We start from the raw sequence: 19460 nt of genomic DNA on the forward strand, positions 1-19460 counted from the left end.
CATATTAGTAAAATTTCCCAAACACAAGTTATTAGGCATTGAATACAAAGAAGGGAACATCAATAAAAATAAAATCTTATGTTGTTGTGGTGTGTATTTACTTTACGTTTACTTGTGTTTACAATTATTTTCCTTTGTGCACACTTAGTTTGGACCAGAGCTTGGACCTCTAAAAGGGATGAGAATTATGGTGGAAGTTCAAAGATTGAAAAGGTAGAAACATTGTTACCTTGAATGTGCCAATTGTTTTAGTTTTATTATAGTGAAGACTCTGAAGAAATCTGCTCTGAATAGCACTAATCAAGTTTTCAAGAAGTTTGAGATGATTTACTAGATCAAGGCTTGGGAACAATGTGCTTTCCATGCCAGTTGATTCAGCAAATTTAAGAATGCAATCAGAGATCCCAAATTTTACTAAGTCTTTACCGTTTATGGGTCGGATATCATTCATGAGACATTTCTCATGTCATCAAATTTTATTTCCTGCTCTAAACTATACTCCCAGACCATGTATTAAAAAACAGAAAAAGTGAAAACCCTTAACAGAACTTTTATCAGTCACTTTAGTTGGATTCATTCAAAATTCATTCACAGAACCAAAGAGAAACCCCTGTTTCAAACTCAGGAACCAACACAAACACCTGAAAACCTTCATTGGATTGGCACTGGCAAGTCCAATGACAAATGTCAAGGCAATCTGAGCAGAATAGAAAAGATTAGTCACTCCCAACCTGATCCACCAAAAACCATGGCTTTTTCAAAGGTTCTGAATGTCAATTTTTCAATTTCAGGAATTCTGGCCTCAGAAGGTCTTATTCTCACCATACACAAGCAGGAGAAAGGCAGGAAGCAACTCATGGAGGACTCTTGCCTCCTGCTTGCGTCCACAGGCAGCAGATTTAAGACTATGGTACCAAATTTTTCAATGGGCATGTACAGAAAACTGGTTAAGTGTTTGAGGAATGAAAGAAACTCATTTTCTCAATAAATGAAATAATCCATTTGATTAAGTTTGGGGAACAACAGAATGTCCTGAAGGAGAACCGATAAAAAATCCATGGAGAAAAAACACATCGATTACACTGAAGTCAGATATCTACTGCTAATCCAACTATGGTTTCTTGCAACTTGCATGCCCGGAAAAAGGAAACTGTCATTGCAACTAATTGCCCCCTTCTTCCCACAATAAAATTAACATCCTTAAAATGTTACAGCAGTGTAGCTATTCAATATGAGTGTCCAGTTTTTCTTCGGTGGCGGCTGAAGTCTGAAACAAATCTAAAAGTAAGACTACAGCCCTCAAACTTACACTGATATGGTCGCTCACCCGTATGAACGCGTATATGCTCAGTTCGAGCCCAAGACCACTTGAATGACATGTTACACTCCTTCCATGGGCACTTCAGCGGCCTGTCATCAGTGTGAACCTTCCGATGGTGCACAGCATACTTGTGAGAACTGAACCGCTTCCCACATCCTTTGTAAGTGCATCGGTTACACTTGTGGAGATTTAGTTCAACCTTTGTTAAGAAACTCATGTGACATCCTTCTATATCACACTGATAAGATTCTTCACTAGCCTTGGATTTTACCCTCGAAGCAGCTACACCAATTTGTTTCTGGGACTTCTTTTGCACCTTCGTATCCATTGTTCTGCAACTTTGTATATTACTAGCCACTGTGGCCCCTGTTCTTGGTCTCAAGCCCTCACATGGGCCCCTTGTAAAACTATTACAGTCAACATTTTTTGACAAAGGAGAATCATTAAAGTTAACCAGATCCTTAGATTTCTTGCCTGATTCTCTTTTTCGCTTTTTTGAGTACACGAGGAAGATAGGAGCAGCAGTCACTGGAACCCCTTGTGAATGAATTTTACTTGCAATGTTTCTTTCCTGCCCAGCAAGAAGCCCTTTCTGCATTTTCAAACCACTTGTCCCAGTAACAGCAAGTTGACCTTCCAGATTTCTCGAATTTTGAGCTTCCTCCACTCTTCTTGGTTCACATAAAATCTGATTGGCCTGCTTTTCAGAAACTTCAGCAGTTAAGCTTGCAATAAAAGGCATTCTAACTGAATCTGCTGAAGCTGGCAGATCTACTTCATCAGCAACATCGGCCTTAACTTGTTCACAACTTTCCATGCTTGTAACAGGTGGAAAACCAGCTGCTAATTTTTCAAACTTCCAAACTTCATGATAAATTTCCACTGGTACTTGCGAATCTTGGTGACTTACAGAAGCATCAGAAGAGGAACCAGGATGACTGGTATCTAAAAATTGTGCAGAACCACAAACTTCAAGTCCCTTTTTTTTCCCTTCAGAATGTAGAGGTCCACTTTCACTTTGAGAAACTCCAGGTGAGAAACTGGGTGGACCTGGCATTTCAGAATAACAAACTTCATTACTAGTAGTGATTTCTTCTGCACCAAGGATTTCAAAAGAAGTTCCAGAAAGTTCAGCTGAAGGTACAACAGTAGAAGATGATCGAGGGCCAACAGTAGAAGGTTGATTGTCCTTGTCTGCTTCACTGCTGAGTGGATAGTCTCCATCCATATTCAAAGTGTCACTACCCTCAGCCTTGATCTCGTCTAATATTTTTGGGTAGGAAGAGTCCACAGACTTGCCAGTCTTACCCACCACATCTATTATATAAGTGAATGGCTGATCTTCTGGTTCTGATTTTTCCGATATTCCAGAGTTTGAGACAGCCACGGTAGGTAAAGCCAAGATAACTGAACCAGTATCAGCTTTCTCATTTACATTACTAGTTAAGCTTTCTCCCTCACCTGATGCAGTGATATCTCCACAACCCTCTTCTCCAGGTAGGCGTTTTCTAGGTCGGCCACGGCTGCGGGGCTTACTACCTAACACTTCAGGTGAAGGTTTGCCAATAGAACTTTCGAAATTCTTAGCTTCATTACCTAAGTTCTTCACAACTAAATCACTCTTTCTACCACATGAATTCAGATTACTAGGATTTCGTACCTTATTATGTGTTCGAGATTTTCTGGAGATCCATTTGAGGCTAGGCATATTCAGAGAAGGCATCTGTTCAGAAAATAACCCACCTAATGCCAGTCTGTGCTGCTCATACCTTGAGGGAGATAGCTTCCGAATCTTGACACAGTACTTGAGATTCAGACCTAGTTTTGAGGTCCAATCTTCTCCACATTCTTCGTGTTCATCAACATCAATTGCAATGTTAATCAAGTTAAGATCCTCTTTAGACGCGAGATTCAATGCTCCATCCAAAAATTGTAGATGAACACCAACCTCTTCAGCAATGAACAGTGCTTGTTCCTTTATTTTTGGGAAATCTGCATCAATTAAAAATATGCATGAATGCCTCCAAATAAATTGATTGCTCAAACAACCAAAAGCAAAGAAGAATAAAAGTCAATCACCTTAACTAATTGATGGGAAAGTTCCAAGCAAGTTCAAAGAAGAAGAATAGATATGTAGCTATTTGGCTCAATGAGGAGCCCAAGATTTTTTTGTTAGTTCGTAGATTGGGTTTTAGTTGTATTATTTTCAGTTGGTCATGTTTTAGTTGGGCTTTGTCTTGGCCTATAAGAATTAAATGGTTTTATTTACAATTTTCAGTGTTTCAGTTTAGAGGGACTTTTTAGTATTGGTTCCATTAAGGTTCTTTTAGGTTTAAACTTGGCCCTTAGTTTCATACAATAAGATGTTTTAATTTAGGCCGTTAAATTTTTGGGTTTGTCGTTATTTAAAGCATCCAAAGTCCTGTATTGGCACTTATGAAGGAAATTCCAGAATTATGTTGCTTGGATGTGACGCTCTCTCTCTCTCCTGGAAGTGAATTCCAAAATAAGGTGTGATGCCTCCTTTTTCTCTTTCTTTTTTGTTTCTCTCATTTTTGCTTTTAAAAAAATCTTCTCTCATTGTACTTTCATACCAATTCTATTTCAGCAAGGAACCCTAAATTGCTATTTCCCTTTTGATCCTCTTTTCATAAAATTTCAGTACTTTTTCTTCAATTTCAGGACCATTTGCTGAGTTCAAAAATCTTGCTTATATTGCCTAAATCAAAGTAGGACAGATCTGAAAAATTGCATCTTTATCGTTTCCTACCCTATCTTGAGCCCATTTTGAGCTTTATTTCCTTTATCCTCTCAGATTTGTAAATGACTTTCATCCCTAAGGTATTTCTCCTTTAGTTAGTGCATGTTATGCATGTTTGTAGTGACTTTGGTATATTTTCATGGTTTAAGTTATTTTTCTTATGGTGTTAGCATGCAATTAATATACCCTATTTTCTGATTTATTTAGTCAGCTTCGTTATGACCTAATTCAGCACCTGTTAGAACCCTAGAACCTAAAGTGCTTCCTGTCCTACATCTATTTTGGTATTAGAGCCTTGTTGGAACATTATTTTAGACTTCCCTATATCTCTCTCTAATTGCCCTATGTATGTCCTCTTGTAGTGGTTAGATTATACAAATGGTGAAACTATTAGTGAGCATCAATGCCAATTTTATAGGTTGACTCAAAAGCATCTTACAAGCATAAAGAGTACTACATGTCTCGACAAAGGCAGAATAACAGGGGAAATGGTCAGCCAAATCGCCATGAGTCATGTAATACTAGTGTAATTGTTACACAAGTTAGAGGGGACCAGCTCAAGGAAATGTCCCTAGAAACCTGTTAAGGAATAGTCTCACATGGATTAGTGAGTACAAAGATTTTGAATTTATAAGTTGGGAAAGAGGCTTCCTAAGTTGGCTAGTCATTTTGAGATGGGCCTTGGACCCGACTTAATATGGTATTAGAACAGGTATTCATATGTGGGCTTATACTTAAATTATCCACTTGTAGAGCCATAAAAGAGGGCTTAAACCTAAATTGTCCACTTGTAAAGCCACAAAAGAGGGTCAACACCTAAAATTATCCACTTGTAGAGCCACAAAAGAGGACCTACACCTAAATTATCCACTTGTAAAGTCACAAAAGAGGGCCTACACCTAAATTATCCACTTGTAGAGCAACAAAAGAGGGCCTACACCTAAAATTATCCACTTGCACAAAAGAGGGCCTACACCTAAATTATCCACTTGTAGAGCAACAAAAGAAGGTCTACACCTAAAATTATCTACTTGTAGAGCCACAAAAGAGAGCTTACACCTAAATTATCCACTTGTAGAGCTACAAAAGAGGGCCTAAACCTAAAATTATCCACTTGTATAGCTACAAAAGAGGGCATACACCTAAATTATCCACTTGTAGAGCCACAAAAGAGGGCCTACACCTAAATTATCCACTTGTACAGCCACAAAAAAAAGGGTCTACACGTGAGGGGGACGATTAAGGAATAGTCCCACATGGATTAGTGAGTACACAGATCTTGAGTTTATTAGTTGGAAAAAAGACTTCCTAAGTTGGCTAGTTATTTTGGGATAGACCTTGGACCCAACTTCACAAAACCTACTCAATACTCATGTCCTCCACATTAGGAATTTCAAGATGAGTGGGAAGTCTCAGGATCACAATATGGGCCTAATTTGAATGATTGTAAGAGTGAAATTACTAAGAAGGTTAAAGTTGAGGCCTTAGTTATGATAGGAAACCCTGGTAAAGGCCTCATTGTATTTTTCTTACCAACTCTAATTCACACAGCCCATCAACTCCACTGGCTTGAACCTGTTGCCTACCAGCCAACTTTTAACATCTCTTTTTTGTCGACAACACAATGATATTCAGTGTCGGCACAATGGATCAAATCAAACATCTCAAGGCATTGCTGAACATCTTAGAGATAACCTCCGGCCAGAAAATCAATTGGAAGAAAAGCTCCCTCATCGGATACCAAATTGACTCAATGCTGCTCCAGGACATGACCTCCTATTTGAACTGCGGAATCAGCTCTTTGTCCACTTCTTATTTGAGTCTTCCTTTCTTTGAGGGTAGACCTCATAGCCATCTTTGGGACCTTGTGCTTGAACGTCTTGGGCGAAGGCTTGCTTCGTGGTGTGGCCGTCTCTTGTCCAAAGCTAGGAGACTTATTCTCATCAACTCTTGCCTCGCTATAATTCCCAATTACTTCTTATCCTTCCTTCACTGCCCAATGGCAATTTGCTGGAAAATTGATGGGCTCAAGCAGAACTTCCTTTGGAAAGGTGTTGAGACTGCCTTCAAATACCACCTGATCAAATGGAGTAATATTTGTAAACCCAAAGACAGAGGTGGTCACGGCATTTGGTTAACCCATGGCATCGACAAAGCCTTCATTTTAAAATGGCTATGGAAATTCAATGTTGTTCCTACTGCCATTTGGAGGCCGATGATTGCGACCAAATTTAATTGGACCTCTTCCTGATGGATTGCTAGGGGAAAATGTCTAAACCTCTCCCCCCTTTGGCGAACTTTTTTCCCTCTCCTTGGCCTCTTTGAGAAAGAAATCCATTTCTTTGTCGGAAATGGTGAGAAACTGAATTTCTAGATCGATTGGTGGTGTGATTCTAGTCCTCTCTGCAACTCATTTGCCTCCCTCCTGCCAATCAACTATCAGCCCAGTGCTATTGTTGCCTCATCCTGGTCCCCACCTGATGATTGGAATCTGTTCCTTCGCCGAGATCTCAACTATGTGGAAGCCACCTTGGCCTCCTCCCTTCTCAAGCTACTTCAGAACATTAATATATGTCCAAATGCAAAGGATAAGATCTTGTGGCACCTCGAACGAGATGGCGTTTTCTCTGTTTCTTCCACCTACCATCTCATCAATGGTTGCGCGCACCCCCCCCCCCCCCCCCCCCCCCCTCGACGGGTCCTTTTGACATTTGCTGCATCTGGAAGTTGGTTGCCTCTCTCAAGGCAAAATTCTTCCTCTGGTGTGTCGTCAAGGACAAAATTTTCAGCCTCCAACCTTCACAAACGGGGTAACACCTCCCCTTCCCTACTGTGTACTTTTTGCTTTTTGCAATGCAATCAAGGAGACGACCAACCATCTCCTCCTCCACTGCCATTTCGCCTGGTTTGTTTGGTCCGACATCTTCAACCACATCGGACTTCAATTATGTCTGCCCAGCAACTTCCTCACTACCCTTAAGATCGCTTCAAGATCCCATCTTCCCATTCTAGGGTAAAATTCTGATCTCCTCAGTTGTTGGCCATATTCCTTGGGCCATCTGGAAAGAATGTAACAATAGGTGATTCAACTTCAAGGCCTGCTGTCCTGAGATGGTAGTCAGCAAGATTATTGGTCATGTTTCAGCTTGGCTTCATACAAAAAAATAATTCAGATCTACAAACTCCCCCCTTCGTCTCAATTCGTCGATTATTGCTAATATGACCTGCCATCAACGTCCACCCATCAACAAAGCCTAGTCCCCTCCTCCCTCCTGATTCCTTAAGCTAAATTTTGATGGCAACACCCGAGGGAGCCCAGGCATTGCTGGTTTCAACAGTATCATCTGTGACGTTGATGGTCAATCCCTCCTCGCTTACTCGGGACCAATGGGGATTGCTGACTCCACTGAAGCTAAGGTCTTTGCTCTTTATCAAGGCCTCCTCTTCCGACATCATCCCAGTGGACCCCTCATTATCGAAGGTGACTCGTTGGTTGTCATCAACTGGTGTTCTACTGCCTCAGTCCCTCTTTGGTGTCATTGGAGTGCTCTTCACAAAAAAATTTTAACTTATTTCCCCCCTTCAATGTTATTGCACTCACACCCCGAGATCAGCAAACATATTTGCTGATTCTCTTGCTAAAAATGGAGCCTCCCTCCAATCCCATGTTGTAGGGGGAGAGCTCCTCTAATTTCTGGTTGTTTTGTTTTTTTTCTATTTCTAATAAATTATCGCTTCATTAAAAAAAATATGATGCATATTCTCCAGTTGAAGGGGGAGTGTGAGAAAGTCTAGCTTCATAGGACGGGTGAAATTTGTATTGTTTTAATATATTTTTTCTCTATGCATGTAGACCTAAGGGGGAATCTTATCATTACTCTCATTACACATTCTATAAGGAGTGGAAACCCATTTTCTCCTAAGTTGACCCAACTTAGGGACTCACAATTCCTATTCCAAGTCCTCTCTTTTAACGCTTGTCTTCTTCCCTTTCCTCTTTCCTGTCTTCCGCTCTTCTCCGTCTTTCACTCATCTTTGGTTTTATAGGATTATGATTGGCTTCAACATCAAAAGGAACTACATAAACATTAACTGTCCTATACTAAGTATCTCGTCAACTACATATTAGCATTCTTGCACTGACCAAAACAACTTAAATCATCTCATACTCTAAATACAGTCATTATTTGAGCATCTTGGTTGTCTAATAACCACATTGATGATCACTGCAGAAAACTAAGGGCCCAGGTGGACAGACTTTTAACTCTTCCACTTTCAATTTGGAAGCAAGAAATTTTTTCTTCTAAAAAAAACATCTTTTGACTTAATACACCAGAATTTTTAGTACAAAAATTGTCAGCAAAAATATGCTTCCACTTTTATTTACTTTTTTTCTTTGAAGAAGTAAGAGAGACTCTGGACAGTCTGGTTGAAAAGGCAATAGGGTTCTCAAACAGGGAAAGATAGGGAAGACTCCAAATGTTTGTGAAAGCCTAATGAGCAGATGAAATGGCAATTCCAAGAGTATACAGGTAAGAAGAGATTGCAGGTTCTCACCACTTCAAAAACTTTCCAACACAATGATATTTATGTAGTGCAACCCAAGCAGGTATTCATGCACTTCCACACTTTACATTAAATTTTTTAAAGATTACCACATGATTATTCCACAAGAATCAGAAATATGAAGTGGGGGAAAAATTGAGGTATAAAAGGCACCTCCAAACAGTAGAGGAAAAGGAACAGCTGAGTAGAAGTTTCAAAAATGAATGTAAAGCTAAAACAAGAAATGTGAAAAGCGTGTAACCATAATACACATGATGTAGTATAAACATTGTGATTAAAACGCCACCTTTTACCTGAATGGCAAATAATTAAAATATTTGCACCACCCTTGCTGTCCAACAGTTTCTCAACCTCAAGTGCATGCTCCAGGCAGAAGATCCGTGGCTTTAAAATCCTACTACTTGTATTCCATGGCTTTCTAACCTTCTTGAACCTATTATTCCTGAGAGGTTTAAGACACCCCTCTGTGCCACGAAGACATGCCTCCGAACCAGAAAAAGAGTGACTACAGATGTCAATCCCATTTAAATTGTGAAAATCTACATCACCTACTGTCAAATTCTGACACTCATTAGTATTAGTTAAGACCATATTCTTGTCAATTGTCAGAATAGTCATTTCGGCATTCTGATAGCAGTTATCTGTTCGGTCCTCATGTGCAGCTCCTGTTTCAAGAAATTGAAATCCATCTAGAATTAGATCGTTGTATCAGTAGATCAGTTATAGAGGAATAAAAAGATATGACTGCAATTGGAGGTCTTTTAACATCAAAAGATACAATAAGAGGTTCTTGTGCCTTATCATCACTCAAATGAGGCCCACAAATGACAGCAGGAAAAATCATTCTGAGGCACTCCCCAACTTTCCACATATGCAGCTAAAGTCAATGGCAGTGATACACATTGAATAGAAAGCAGCAAGATGCACTGCTGTAAAAAATACATTTATTTTTCTGGAAGCACCCAAAGGTAAAAGGTAATCACTTTGTCAAGATCTGAACTTAACATATAAGCTATTCTTTATTTTAAAACTGAGAATGAAAATAAGGAACTTTTCCCTCTGACCATTAAATCTTTTCTTCTTGGATATAGGGATGGTGAGAACCTGATGTGAAATGAACATGTAATCTTTGAATCTATGATCAGACACATAAATCAGCACCTCAAATTAGTAAGCATAGGAAACCAATGACAACATGAGCTATGCACTTTCAGGCCCTGTTTGTGGATCAAGTTGCTAATGGTGACAAATGAAAAATCAACATTAACAGATGAGGATAGTCATACAGGTGAGCATATTGAACCCCATTTGCAGCAACACTAGGAAAGATTTTTTTTTTTGAATGTTGATTACACATGAACACCATACTCAACATCCATGGTGAGACTTGAGCAAAGACCTCATTCTAAAAACCCTATCACATAGACAATGGGGCATACACCTAAAATTATCCACTTGTAGAGCCACAAAAGAGGGCATACACTTAAAATTATCCACTTGTAGAGCCACAAAAGAGGGCCTACACGTGAGGGGGAGTGATAAGAAAAAGTCCCACATGAATTAGTGAGTACAAAGATCTTGAGTTTATTAGTTGGGAAAGAGGTTTCCTAAGTTGGCTAGTCATTTTGGGAGGGGCCTTGGACCCAACTTCACAATTTTTATTTACTACTGCTAGAAATCTTTGATATAACATCAGATGTCATGCAAAAAAGTTGCAAGTTTGTTTCAATCAGTAGAGTGGGAAAACATCCCGAACAAGTCTCAAGTTTTGTACATATAATTTCTGTCAAAATCATAAAAAGGCCAAGAAGATTAGGATGGCTCATGGTTACTGTATGCACAATAGAATTAGAAATGTATAGCTACAAGAAACAACATACTGAGTGCTTTGGAGATTCCAAAACTAAGGATGACTTTATGCTGCTAGTAATTCATGGTTTGACTGAGCTAAAAAAAATTGAAAATTAAAAAAAAGAGGTTCAAGATATAGCACCTGAATCGGCAGCCTTGAGTGTCTCATTAGAATAAATATTGCTCTTCATTTGTTCTCTGCGTACTTCACCCTCTCTAGACAACATGTCTTCTAGAGCTTCATCTGAAGGTTGAACTACAGACATAAATGGAAATCCAAGAAGTCCACAAGCCACACAAGCCAGTGCCCCTGAGTCCATATGCAAGCCACATGGCAAATCATCCTCATTATAATATACATTCTTCAATTGCTCCAAGTGGGAACTTGGACAATTGACTCCATCCACAACCCCATAGTTCTCTGTATTAACTGAAGGAGTTAATTGACCATCAATTTTCTCTTTTTTGTCAACCAATAAACCTGATGAACCAGTACTTGCGGAAGGCAGCATTTCAGGGTCCCAGAGCACCGCACCTTCAACCACCTTCTTTTCAAGGAAAACATTTAACAGACAATTTTCTCTTACAATATCATCTAGAAATGCTTTCTTTACAATATTTTCTTTTTCTTCTTTCTTACGATCACTGAGGCGAGAACTTCGTATGCCTGGAAGTAAGGCTTTAGGTATTCTGGCATTAAAAGAATTTCCAGCAGATTCAAACTGGAGAACAAGATGATAATTAGGTGCCCATTTCATATAGGCATGGACACCAAAAATGTGTGTTCAAATATATATGGACAAAAAAAACGAGGAACTAAGTAAAAAGAAAAAAGAAAAAGATGTAAATTTAAAAAACCAAGAATTGGCTACTCTTCCACATAAATAACATTGCAAAACTTTTGAATCTTTGGAGTCACTTGAACAACCTCCATTACATCTCCGGACCAAAATAAGAACCAAAACTTTATGTGATAACTACATTGATTAATGAGAAAAGAAAGAAAATATTCTAGTGTAAACATTTGCACACTAGTAAACAGTTGGATGATACATAATTGACAATCATGCAGCATGGTGACATAGATCAACGAGTTGAGGTGTCTACAATTGTTTTTCTAGACATGTCCATACACAACCTAAAAAACAGTCTCCAACTGGAGAATTCTGTTATTAGTACAGTTACCTCTAGAACAAAGTTGGAATAGTAGACACATACTTTAAACAGCTCAACTGGAAGGTACAACGAGGGTATTTGCAAGGTGCATTCACAATTACACCATTTAGAATGTTAGCCTCCATTATAGACATTGTTTCGTGCTCCCTTTGGCCTTGGGTCTTCAATAAAATCATCTCATTCTCAAAAAGAAAAAAATATAGAACTAAATAAAAAAGTATATTAAGGGCATGTCTTCCAATCAGCAAAATAATTGCACGTTGACTTTTGGCCATAGGTATTATACCTAAAAATCAAAAAAGAAAGTGTATAAGATTAGCTAACCTTGAAACAAAGGACACCGACAGCAAGTACAGAAGTTGCTGATGGGACAGCATCGGCAAATAATTCATTGCAGCTCTACGTACTGCAGCCTCCTTTGCTACTTTAAGCCACTTTGGAGTGGCAAAATTAGCAGCCTCCCCACAATTAAACCCTGTAAACATAAAGATGGGCCAAAAAAAAAAAAAAAACACAAAAATAAGGACAGGAACAGTTCTGTAGTTCTTCAAAGTTTGATCTTTGAACCAAAAGATCCAATAAACATCGAAGAAAGTTTAGAAAATGGAAGGAATTCAAAACATGCAAACTTTCAAAGCCATTCATACAATTATAGCAACTATGTTAACAAAAGGAGAGAACTAAAAGATAGAAAATATATACAAGACTATTACCATGGCTGAACCCTACATGATATGCCCTTGGAAATGTCACAACAAATTCACCAGGATTTTGTACCAACCTGAAAAAAAACAGAATCACAATAATTACAATGCAATACTGATTATTTTCATGTTTAATTATGTCTCCTTGAAGCATATTATTTCATGGCAATTATTTCATTTAGCATAAAACTCCAAATTCTAGTTCAGTATGATAGTGGCACTCTCAAAGGTTGAAAGGCCTGAAATGCTGATAGTTAACAAGTAAAGTCTGCAAGTAAGCTTACCTGCAACAAGGAATTCCTGACGCAACAATGATCTCAGGTGACATCAAAGTTGTTTTCTCACCCAGGAGAGTGAGAGCAGCTGGCAATGTGTTGTTAAGAATAGAACTAAATCAAATTAAAGATATAAATGCAAAAGCATTCCAGAATCCTATGTACATGAGAAATTATAGGAACTTACCTAATCGATCAAGATTTCCACCATAACCGTGCAGTCTAATGACTTCTTCCAATGCAAAAGCAAAATCACCAGGAACTCCATACCAAGTCTTCGGAGAACCCATATGGAGGAAATTCAAACTATGAAGCTCATGGTCTTCCACATGCCAAGCAAACCAACTAAACAACATTCCAATATAAACCATGGGAGAGGTAACTCCAGGTACTTCATCAGGCATAAAGCGAGTAAGTGAACCTGCAGATCTTGCAATTACTTGCAAATTCCAAGGGCTATTTGAAAGCTTCCAACCTGAAGTACCTTCTCTATCAACAATACAGAAGGCCTTAGAGGAAGAAACTTCTTCAGTCTTAGCTTGAGATTCTTCAACATTTTCCAACTTATCTTTTTCATAAGTAACACTTTCCCCATTGGATTTCCGCTTTCTCTTTTGCTTAAGGAAATATTGAGATGGTTCTTCAGGCTCACCAAAACCTGAGCCTGGCAAATCATTTGCATACTCAATATAAATAGGTTTATCAGAAGCAGCCTTCCAAAACTGAGCCTCCACAGTTAATGGAGACACTTCCTTCATGCTACTCATCAGACTTCGTGCAAAAGCTTTTGATTTTGATTCAAACTGATCTAATGTATAAAACTCCCCACTTTGCCAGACTTGCTTATAAACATCTGGTTGCCTAGCCAACATGGGCCCTCTAGGTCTTTTTGAGCTATGACCAAGCTCTTGATGTCTCGTGGTGAACACAGCCCGAATCATTCCATCATTTCCTTTATCACCTGAACCTATTTGAGAAGGTATAGAAATACTGCACGTGTCTGAGTTGGACCTGAAATCTGGGCATTTTAATAGTGACATATTTATGTTTGACAAAACATATTTTTTTGAAGGTTTGGGCAATGGCGGGACCACCTTGCAAATACCAAAAGAGCATGCTTCCTTTTCAATTTTGGATATGTATGCAATCGGGTCAGCAAATTCGGTTTCAGTAGGGTGATATTCAGGTGCCAGAGGCAGCCTCTGCAGCCAACTGGGTATCTCCAAATCACTCATCAAAGTCAATATCTAAAATATTAATGCCTCGAGCTGTAGACAAAAACCAACTTCTTGGACATGCTGCAATTTCTCTCACAGGTTCATTTGAAAACCTTTGTCATTCAACCTTTTCCGCACCTGAACCTAACCAGAGAAAACACCAAAAAAACAACACCACGGTCACGAAAGATCAAACGGAATGGCTATCTTCCCCAGGTTCAGGTTCAGGTTCTACAAAGAGGCTTAATATTCTTTTTCTCAGCTAGGCACATGTGCAAACGGATGTTTAGCCCATTAGTATCAAAGTGGGGCACACCATCAGTTTGTTAAAGAAGATGAGTTACAAGGTTTCAACAGAAAGAAAAAAAAAAGGAGATTAGAGAGAGACCAAAAACCTGAAGCGGCCGAAACGCCTCTTGATCTGTCAGCACTCAGCAGTGAATAAATTCCTAGGCCGGAGTGCGAGAGCGAGTGATTTTGGACAGCCACCGGTTGAAAGCCAAATCGGTTTATCTGATACGGATCTTGAGACGCCATCGGCACATGTTGGATGATAAGGTCGTGTTTTTTGTTACGCACGGCTCATCGGCTGATAAAAGCGAACTTTAAACACCGGCGGGGTGGTGTGTCTACTGTACACCCGAACGGGCTCCGAGGTGAGCGGACTGGGTTCACCGGTGCAATCAGTGGGATTTCTCAAGTGGCGATAGTGTGTTTTTTTTCCTACATGATTGACACTTGTTATCCAAAGGTATGCTTGTTTTTTATTGTTTCCTCGTCTTCATTTTTTTCTTCTTCTTTTAAGAATATTTTATTTAGTTATATTTGATAAAATAGAATGATTATATATGTAAGTATAAAATAACATAAAAAAAAATTAAATACACACAATTTATTATTTTCTTTGCCAATATCATCTTCTAAGAGGCCATTGAAATGTATATAAATATTTTAAAATAAATTTTACATAATCAAATATAACACGTTGAAGTAAATATCGTATTCAAAATAGAATTATAAAAACAAAAAGTTAAAATTTTTTGTATATCCTATCGTAATAAATATGCCATTATTAACAACACCAACTTTAAAAATCCTCTATACATTTTGACCTTTAATACGATTTAAATCCTTCAAGCTTCACCACATGAATTTTGTTGAAAAAGATGAAACATAAAAAGTCTTTCAAGGTCTAAAATAAAATCAAAACTAAGGACAAGTCTATAAGTCTCAACCACCTCTACATGCAAATGCATCTTTTTTCTAGAATCGATGGAACATTCATTTTTGTTGATTTTTTTTTTTTTGGTTTAAGAAACCCTTTATAGTGTTGGCAACATGGAGGGTAGTACAAGAACCAATTCACCAAGTGTTATAAGAAACATGAACCATATTAGATTCAAAACACACTAAAGATTGGAAATTACCTTTCTTTTCAAGTCATTGCTTGAATTTGGGATCTGTCTTCTTTACATATCATTTCTTCTTGCAAAAGGAGCATTTGACAGCACCCTTACTAACTTGATTAAGAAAAGTTTTTCTTCCATTTCTAAAATGATTTTTTGTCATAGTCGTCAAATGTGCACTTTCAATCCTCTCTTGATTCGACTTCCCTTCTTCTTGTACACACATAGTCAAAAGTTCATTAATTGACTATTTTTTTCCTTATGTGTGTATCTTTGAGGGTCCATATTCAGATGAGAACGAGTCAAGGATAAAGTGAACCAGAAATTACTCCAATGTTTTAGTCTAGAAACTATGTATCGCATTTGTATGATGTGCTCATGCACACCTTTGGTATTATTAAATTTCATGGAACACATTTCCGTCATCAGTATGTTTACCAATGCCTTGTCAGAAGTCTCAAAATGATCTTGAATAGCTTGGAGATATTCTTTCTCTTTAGCACAATCAAGGATTGATCCATGGACACTTTTCTAACTGTGAGACCTGCTAAACATCAAACTCAAGCGATTGGATGGCTCCCAAAGATCATACGATGTTTTCTCAACTTGGGTGTTTGATTCCATGGGCCTTGGGGGTTATTCACTTGAAGTGCCAAATTAAGGTCAGTGCACCCTAATGCAAGGAAGATTTTCTCCTTCCAATCAGCATAATCATCACCATTTAGAGAAACAATATTGGAGGAATCAAAATTCGGAATAGATAAAGTTTGAACAACTGCAAAATATAATAATGCTTACTAAAACATGCAATGACGCCAAATATTGAATATTTACTCATATAAATTAATTCAAACAAATAAATCAACATCTCATTAATCCTTCCTGTGGGCTTAGATCATAACACATAACTGATTCATATTTTTTTATAATGGGACCATAACTTTCTCTAAAAGAATTTTCTAGGCTTGTGGGCAACTATCTTATCCTAATTAATCACTTAAATATAACAATTATCCAGTGGGGTTAAATTATTATATCTCCATGATTAATTATAATTATTGATGTCATTAATTCTATGTGACTAGACTTAATGTCGCTTGACATTTTCATAATTAACAATGTTGTGTGTGTGTGTAGCGGGGGTGGGGGTGGGTGTTTACAAATACTTCAAGCCCATAATCACTCGCAATTCTACCATGTATAGTTTGTAAAATGGTTATTTAAGCTGACAGTGTTAATGAAAAATGTGAGAGAAAATTGAAGTATTTTTTTTACCTAGTATCGGAGCAGGAGAATCCTTCTCCTTCTCCTTCTCGTCACCGAAGAATATAGCGAAAACTCTGTCCCGTAATTTTAGTCACCGGAGAAACCAGAGCAAGTTTGTTCTGTTTCGCCTTGAACAACGTTGTTCGAAAGTTCCATCGGCTAACGACAACCACAACCGAGCCACACTCGGCCTTCCATCAAAAAGTGTCGCCGACCGACAACGAAGAGCCTCACCAGCGTGCGTCTCGATGAAGATGAACCTACTCCGGCGTACCTTCTGGACATCACTGACGACGGTAGCTGAACCACTGCTCGGCCTTCCAGCAAACCACCAACCCAATCGACACCGGCGAAGACGAAGAGATGCACCGTCTCGATGAAGAAGATGAGGTACATGAATTTTTGTTTGCTTGAACTTAAGTCCTGTGGTTGTTATTATTTTTGTCGAGCGACCTGGTTTCGAACCGGACCAAGATCAACCCAGCAAGAGAAAGTGAACCAGATCAGTTCAATGACCAGACCAGATCGGAAACAGAAACCCAAACGTGGTCGACCCAATGAACAGAAAATGGACCAGACCAGTAATCGGACCAAACCAATATTTTTGGGTGATTTTTTATTCTGATCACCGTAGATCTTCTTTCATCATGTCGAAGGAATCAACACTGATTATTCATGTGCAATCTGAAAACTCTGGTTTTATAACCAATGTCATTCTTACAGAAGTAAACTACGATGTATGGTCCCAGATCATGGAGATGCAAATTGCAGGACGTGAGAAGCTCAAATATATTATGGAAAAAACACCACTCCCACAAAAAACGGATGCCTCCTATGCGAAGTGGTATGCTGAAAATCAAAAGGTTAAGGGGTGGTTGCTAACCTCTATGTCACCAAATATTATGAAGCGCTATATTCGGCTGCGCACCACACGTGAAATATGGAATGTTCTGGCAAAAGTTTTCTATGATGGGTCAGATGAATCACAATTATTTTCATTGAATCAGAGAGTTTTCTCCACCAAAGAGACTGGTCGGCCTCTGCCAACGTATTATGGTGATCTTGTGGAAAATTTTCAAGAACTTGATCAACGTGACAGGATTATAATGAAAGATCCTAATGATGTTATCGTTTATAGAAAATTCGTTGAAAGATTGTGTGTTCACATTTTCTTAAACAGATTGGATGAAAAATTCGAACAAATTCGTTGCGAAATTCTCAGAAAAGACCCGATATTGGATCTTGAAGAAGCCTATGCTTACGTACGTCATGACTCTGTTCGCAGAACCACTTTAAATAGTGAAGTTGATCGTGTTGAGTCATCTGCAATGGTAGCATGTCGAGCAAGGCCTAAAACAACTCGACCAATTGGTCCTACCAATGATCAAAATCGAACATCAGGATCTCAGAATCCTAGCTATGAGGTTGGAACAACAAAACCAAAGCACATTTTTATTCACTATGGTGAGACTGGGCACACAAAGTCACAATGTTATGAACTTATCGGGTATCCAGAATGGTGGGATCCTACCAAAGTGCCTCGCAAACAAAACTCCAAACCAAATATTCATGCTTCTGTTGCAGTAGCAGAACCTTCCACCTCTCACACAACTAAGGACGCATCAGTTTTAATTGCTACATCTAGTAAGGTTCTTAATACTTCTGCTCCTAGTAAAAATAGTGAATGGATAATTGATTTTGGTGCTACTCATCATATGACCTTTGATAATCATCATTTTAAAAGTATGAAACCATCTAAAGAATATATCATATATACAACTAATGATACTCCCTATCACCTGGAGAAGGTTCCACCACCCTCACTAAAAATCTGAGTCTTGATTCTGTATTAGTTGTTCCAACCCTCAATCATAATCTATTATCAGTTGCTCAAATAACTCGTACTCTGCATTGTATTGTGATTTTTTGGCCTAACATTTGTGTTTTTAAGGACATTTGAACTCAGAAGACAATTGGTTATGGTACTAGAAGGGGGAAACTCTATTGCCTTGATCTGCAATCAGAGAGTTCTCATCAGTTAGCCCAAGCATTCTCCATGAAGAATAAATCTATAGATTCTGAAATTTGGTTATGGCATAAACAGTTGGGTCACTCGTCCTTTGGTTATTTAAAGAAATTGTTTCCTAAATTCTTTGAAAAATTATCTGTTTAAGATTTTAAGTTTAGGGTTTAGGGTTTACGATGTATATGAATTGGCGAAAAGTCATCGTGTTCCATTCCAAATAAGCATGAATAGGAGTCCAACACCCTTTATGATTATTCACTCTGATGTATGGGGTTCAACAAGTATATCCTCTCTTACTGATAAATGGTGGTTTGTTTATTTTATTGATGATCACACCCGTATGACTTGGATTTGCTTAATGAAGTCAAAAAGTGAAGTTAGTTCGTTGTTCAAACAATTTCACATAATGATAGTCACTCAGTATCATTTTACAATACAAACTCTTCGATGTGACAATGGTGAAGAATTTGTGAATCAAAGTTTGAAAGAATATCTAGATGTTCATAGTATTACTCATCAAACTACTTGTTTGTACACCCCTCAACAAAATGGGGTTGCAGAGCGAAAGAACTGCCACCTTCTTGAGGTTGTTCGTGCTTCCTTGTTTGAAGCTCATATGTCGGCTAGTTACTGGGGTGAATTCATCACAACTATAGCTTATCTTATCAATTGAATACCCTCGAGTGTGTTACAATTTCAAACTCCCTTGAGTGTTCTTCATAAAACCATAAGTTCACGTGCTGTGCCGAATCTGCCACCTAGAGTTTTTGGGTGTGTAGCCTTTGTTCACCTCCATAAGCCATTGAGAAATAAATTGGAACCTCGAGTTCTCAAGTGTGTTTTTGTTGGTAATGTTCAACATAAGAAAGGTTATTGTTGTTATCATCCTCC

General features: G+C 38.4%; 1 protein-coding gene across 2 annotated transcripts; it reads right to left on the minus strand.

Annotated features, from left to right (window-relative positions):
• Positions 1-1006: 1006 nt before the first annotated feature.
• On the minus strand, positions 1007-14503 carry LOC137938685 (lysine-specific demethylase ELF6-like). 2 transcript variants are annotated; one of them, XM_068783676.1, is made up of 8 exons: positions 14267-14503; positions 12842-14015; positions 12664-12742; positions 12389-12456; positions 12000-12150; positions 10642-11189; positions 8942-9313; positions 1007-3313 (listed from the first exon to the last, which is right to left on the minus strand). In XM_068783676.1, exons 2-8 carry the CDS (start codon positions 13887-13889, stop codon positions 1227-1229), a joined length of 4353 nt encoding a protein of 1450 aa, XP_068639777.1. In that variant the 5' UTR covers positions 13890-14015; positions 14267-14503; the 3' UTR covers positions 1007-1226. The 2 variants fall into 2 exon arrangements, with proteins under 2 accessions (XP_068639777.1, XP_068639778.1); XM_068783677.1 differs by lacking the exon at positions 8942-9313.
• Positions 14504-19460: the final 4957 nt, after the last annotated feature.

The sequence above is a fragment of the Aristolochia californica genome, unplaced genomic scaffold (assembly GCF_029961685.1).
Source record: "Aristolochia californica isolate CCGP_79_NKW_82.1479 unplaced genomic scaffold, dmAriCali1.0.hap1 SCAF_8, whole genome shotgun sequence".
In the NCBI taxonomy this organism is placed as follows: domain Eukaryota; kingdom Viridiplantae; phylum Streptophyta; class Magnoliopsida; order Piperales; family Aristolochiaceae; genus Aristolochia; species Aristolochia californica.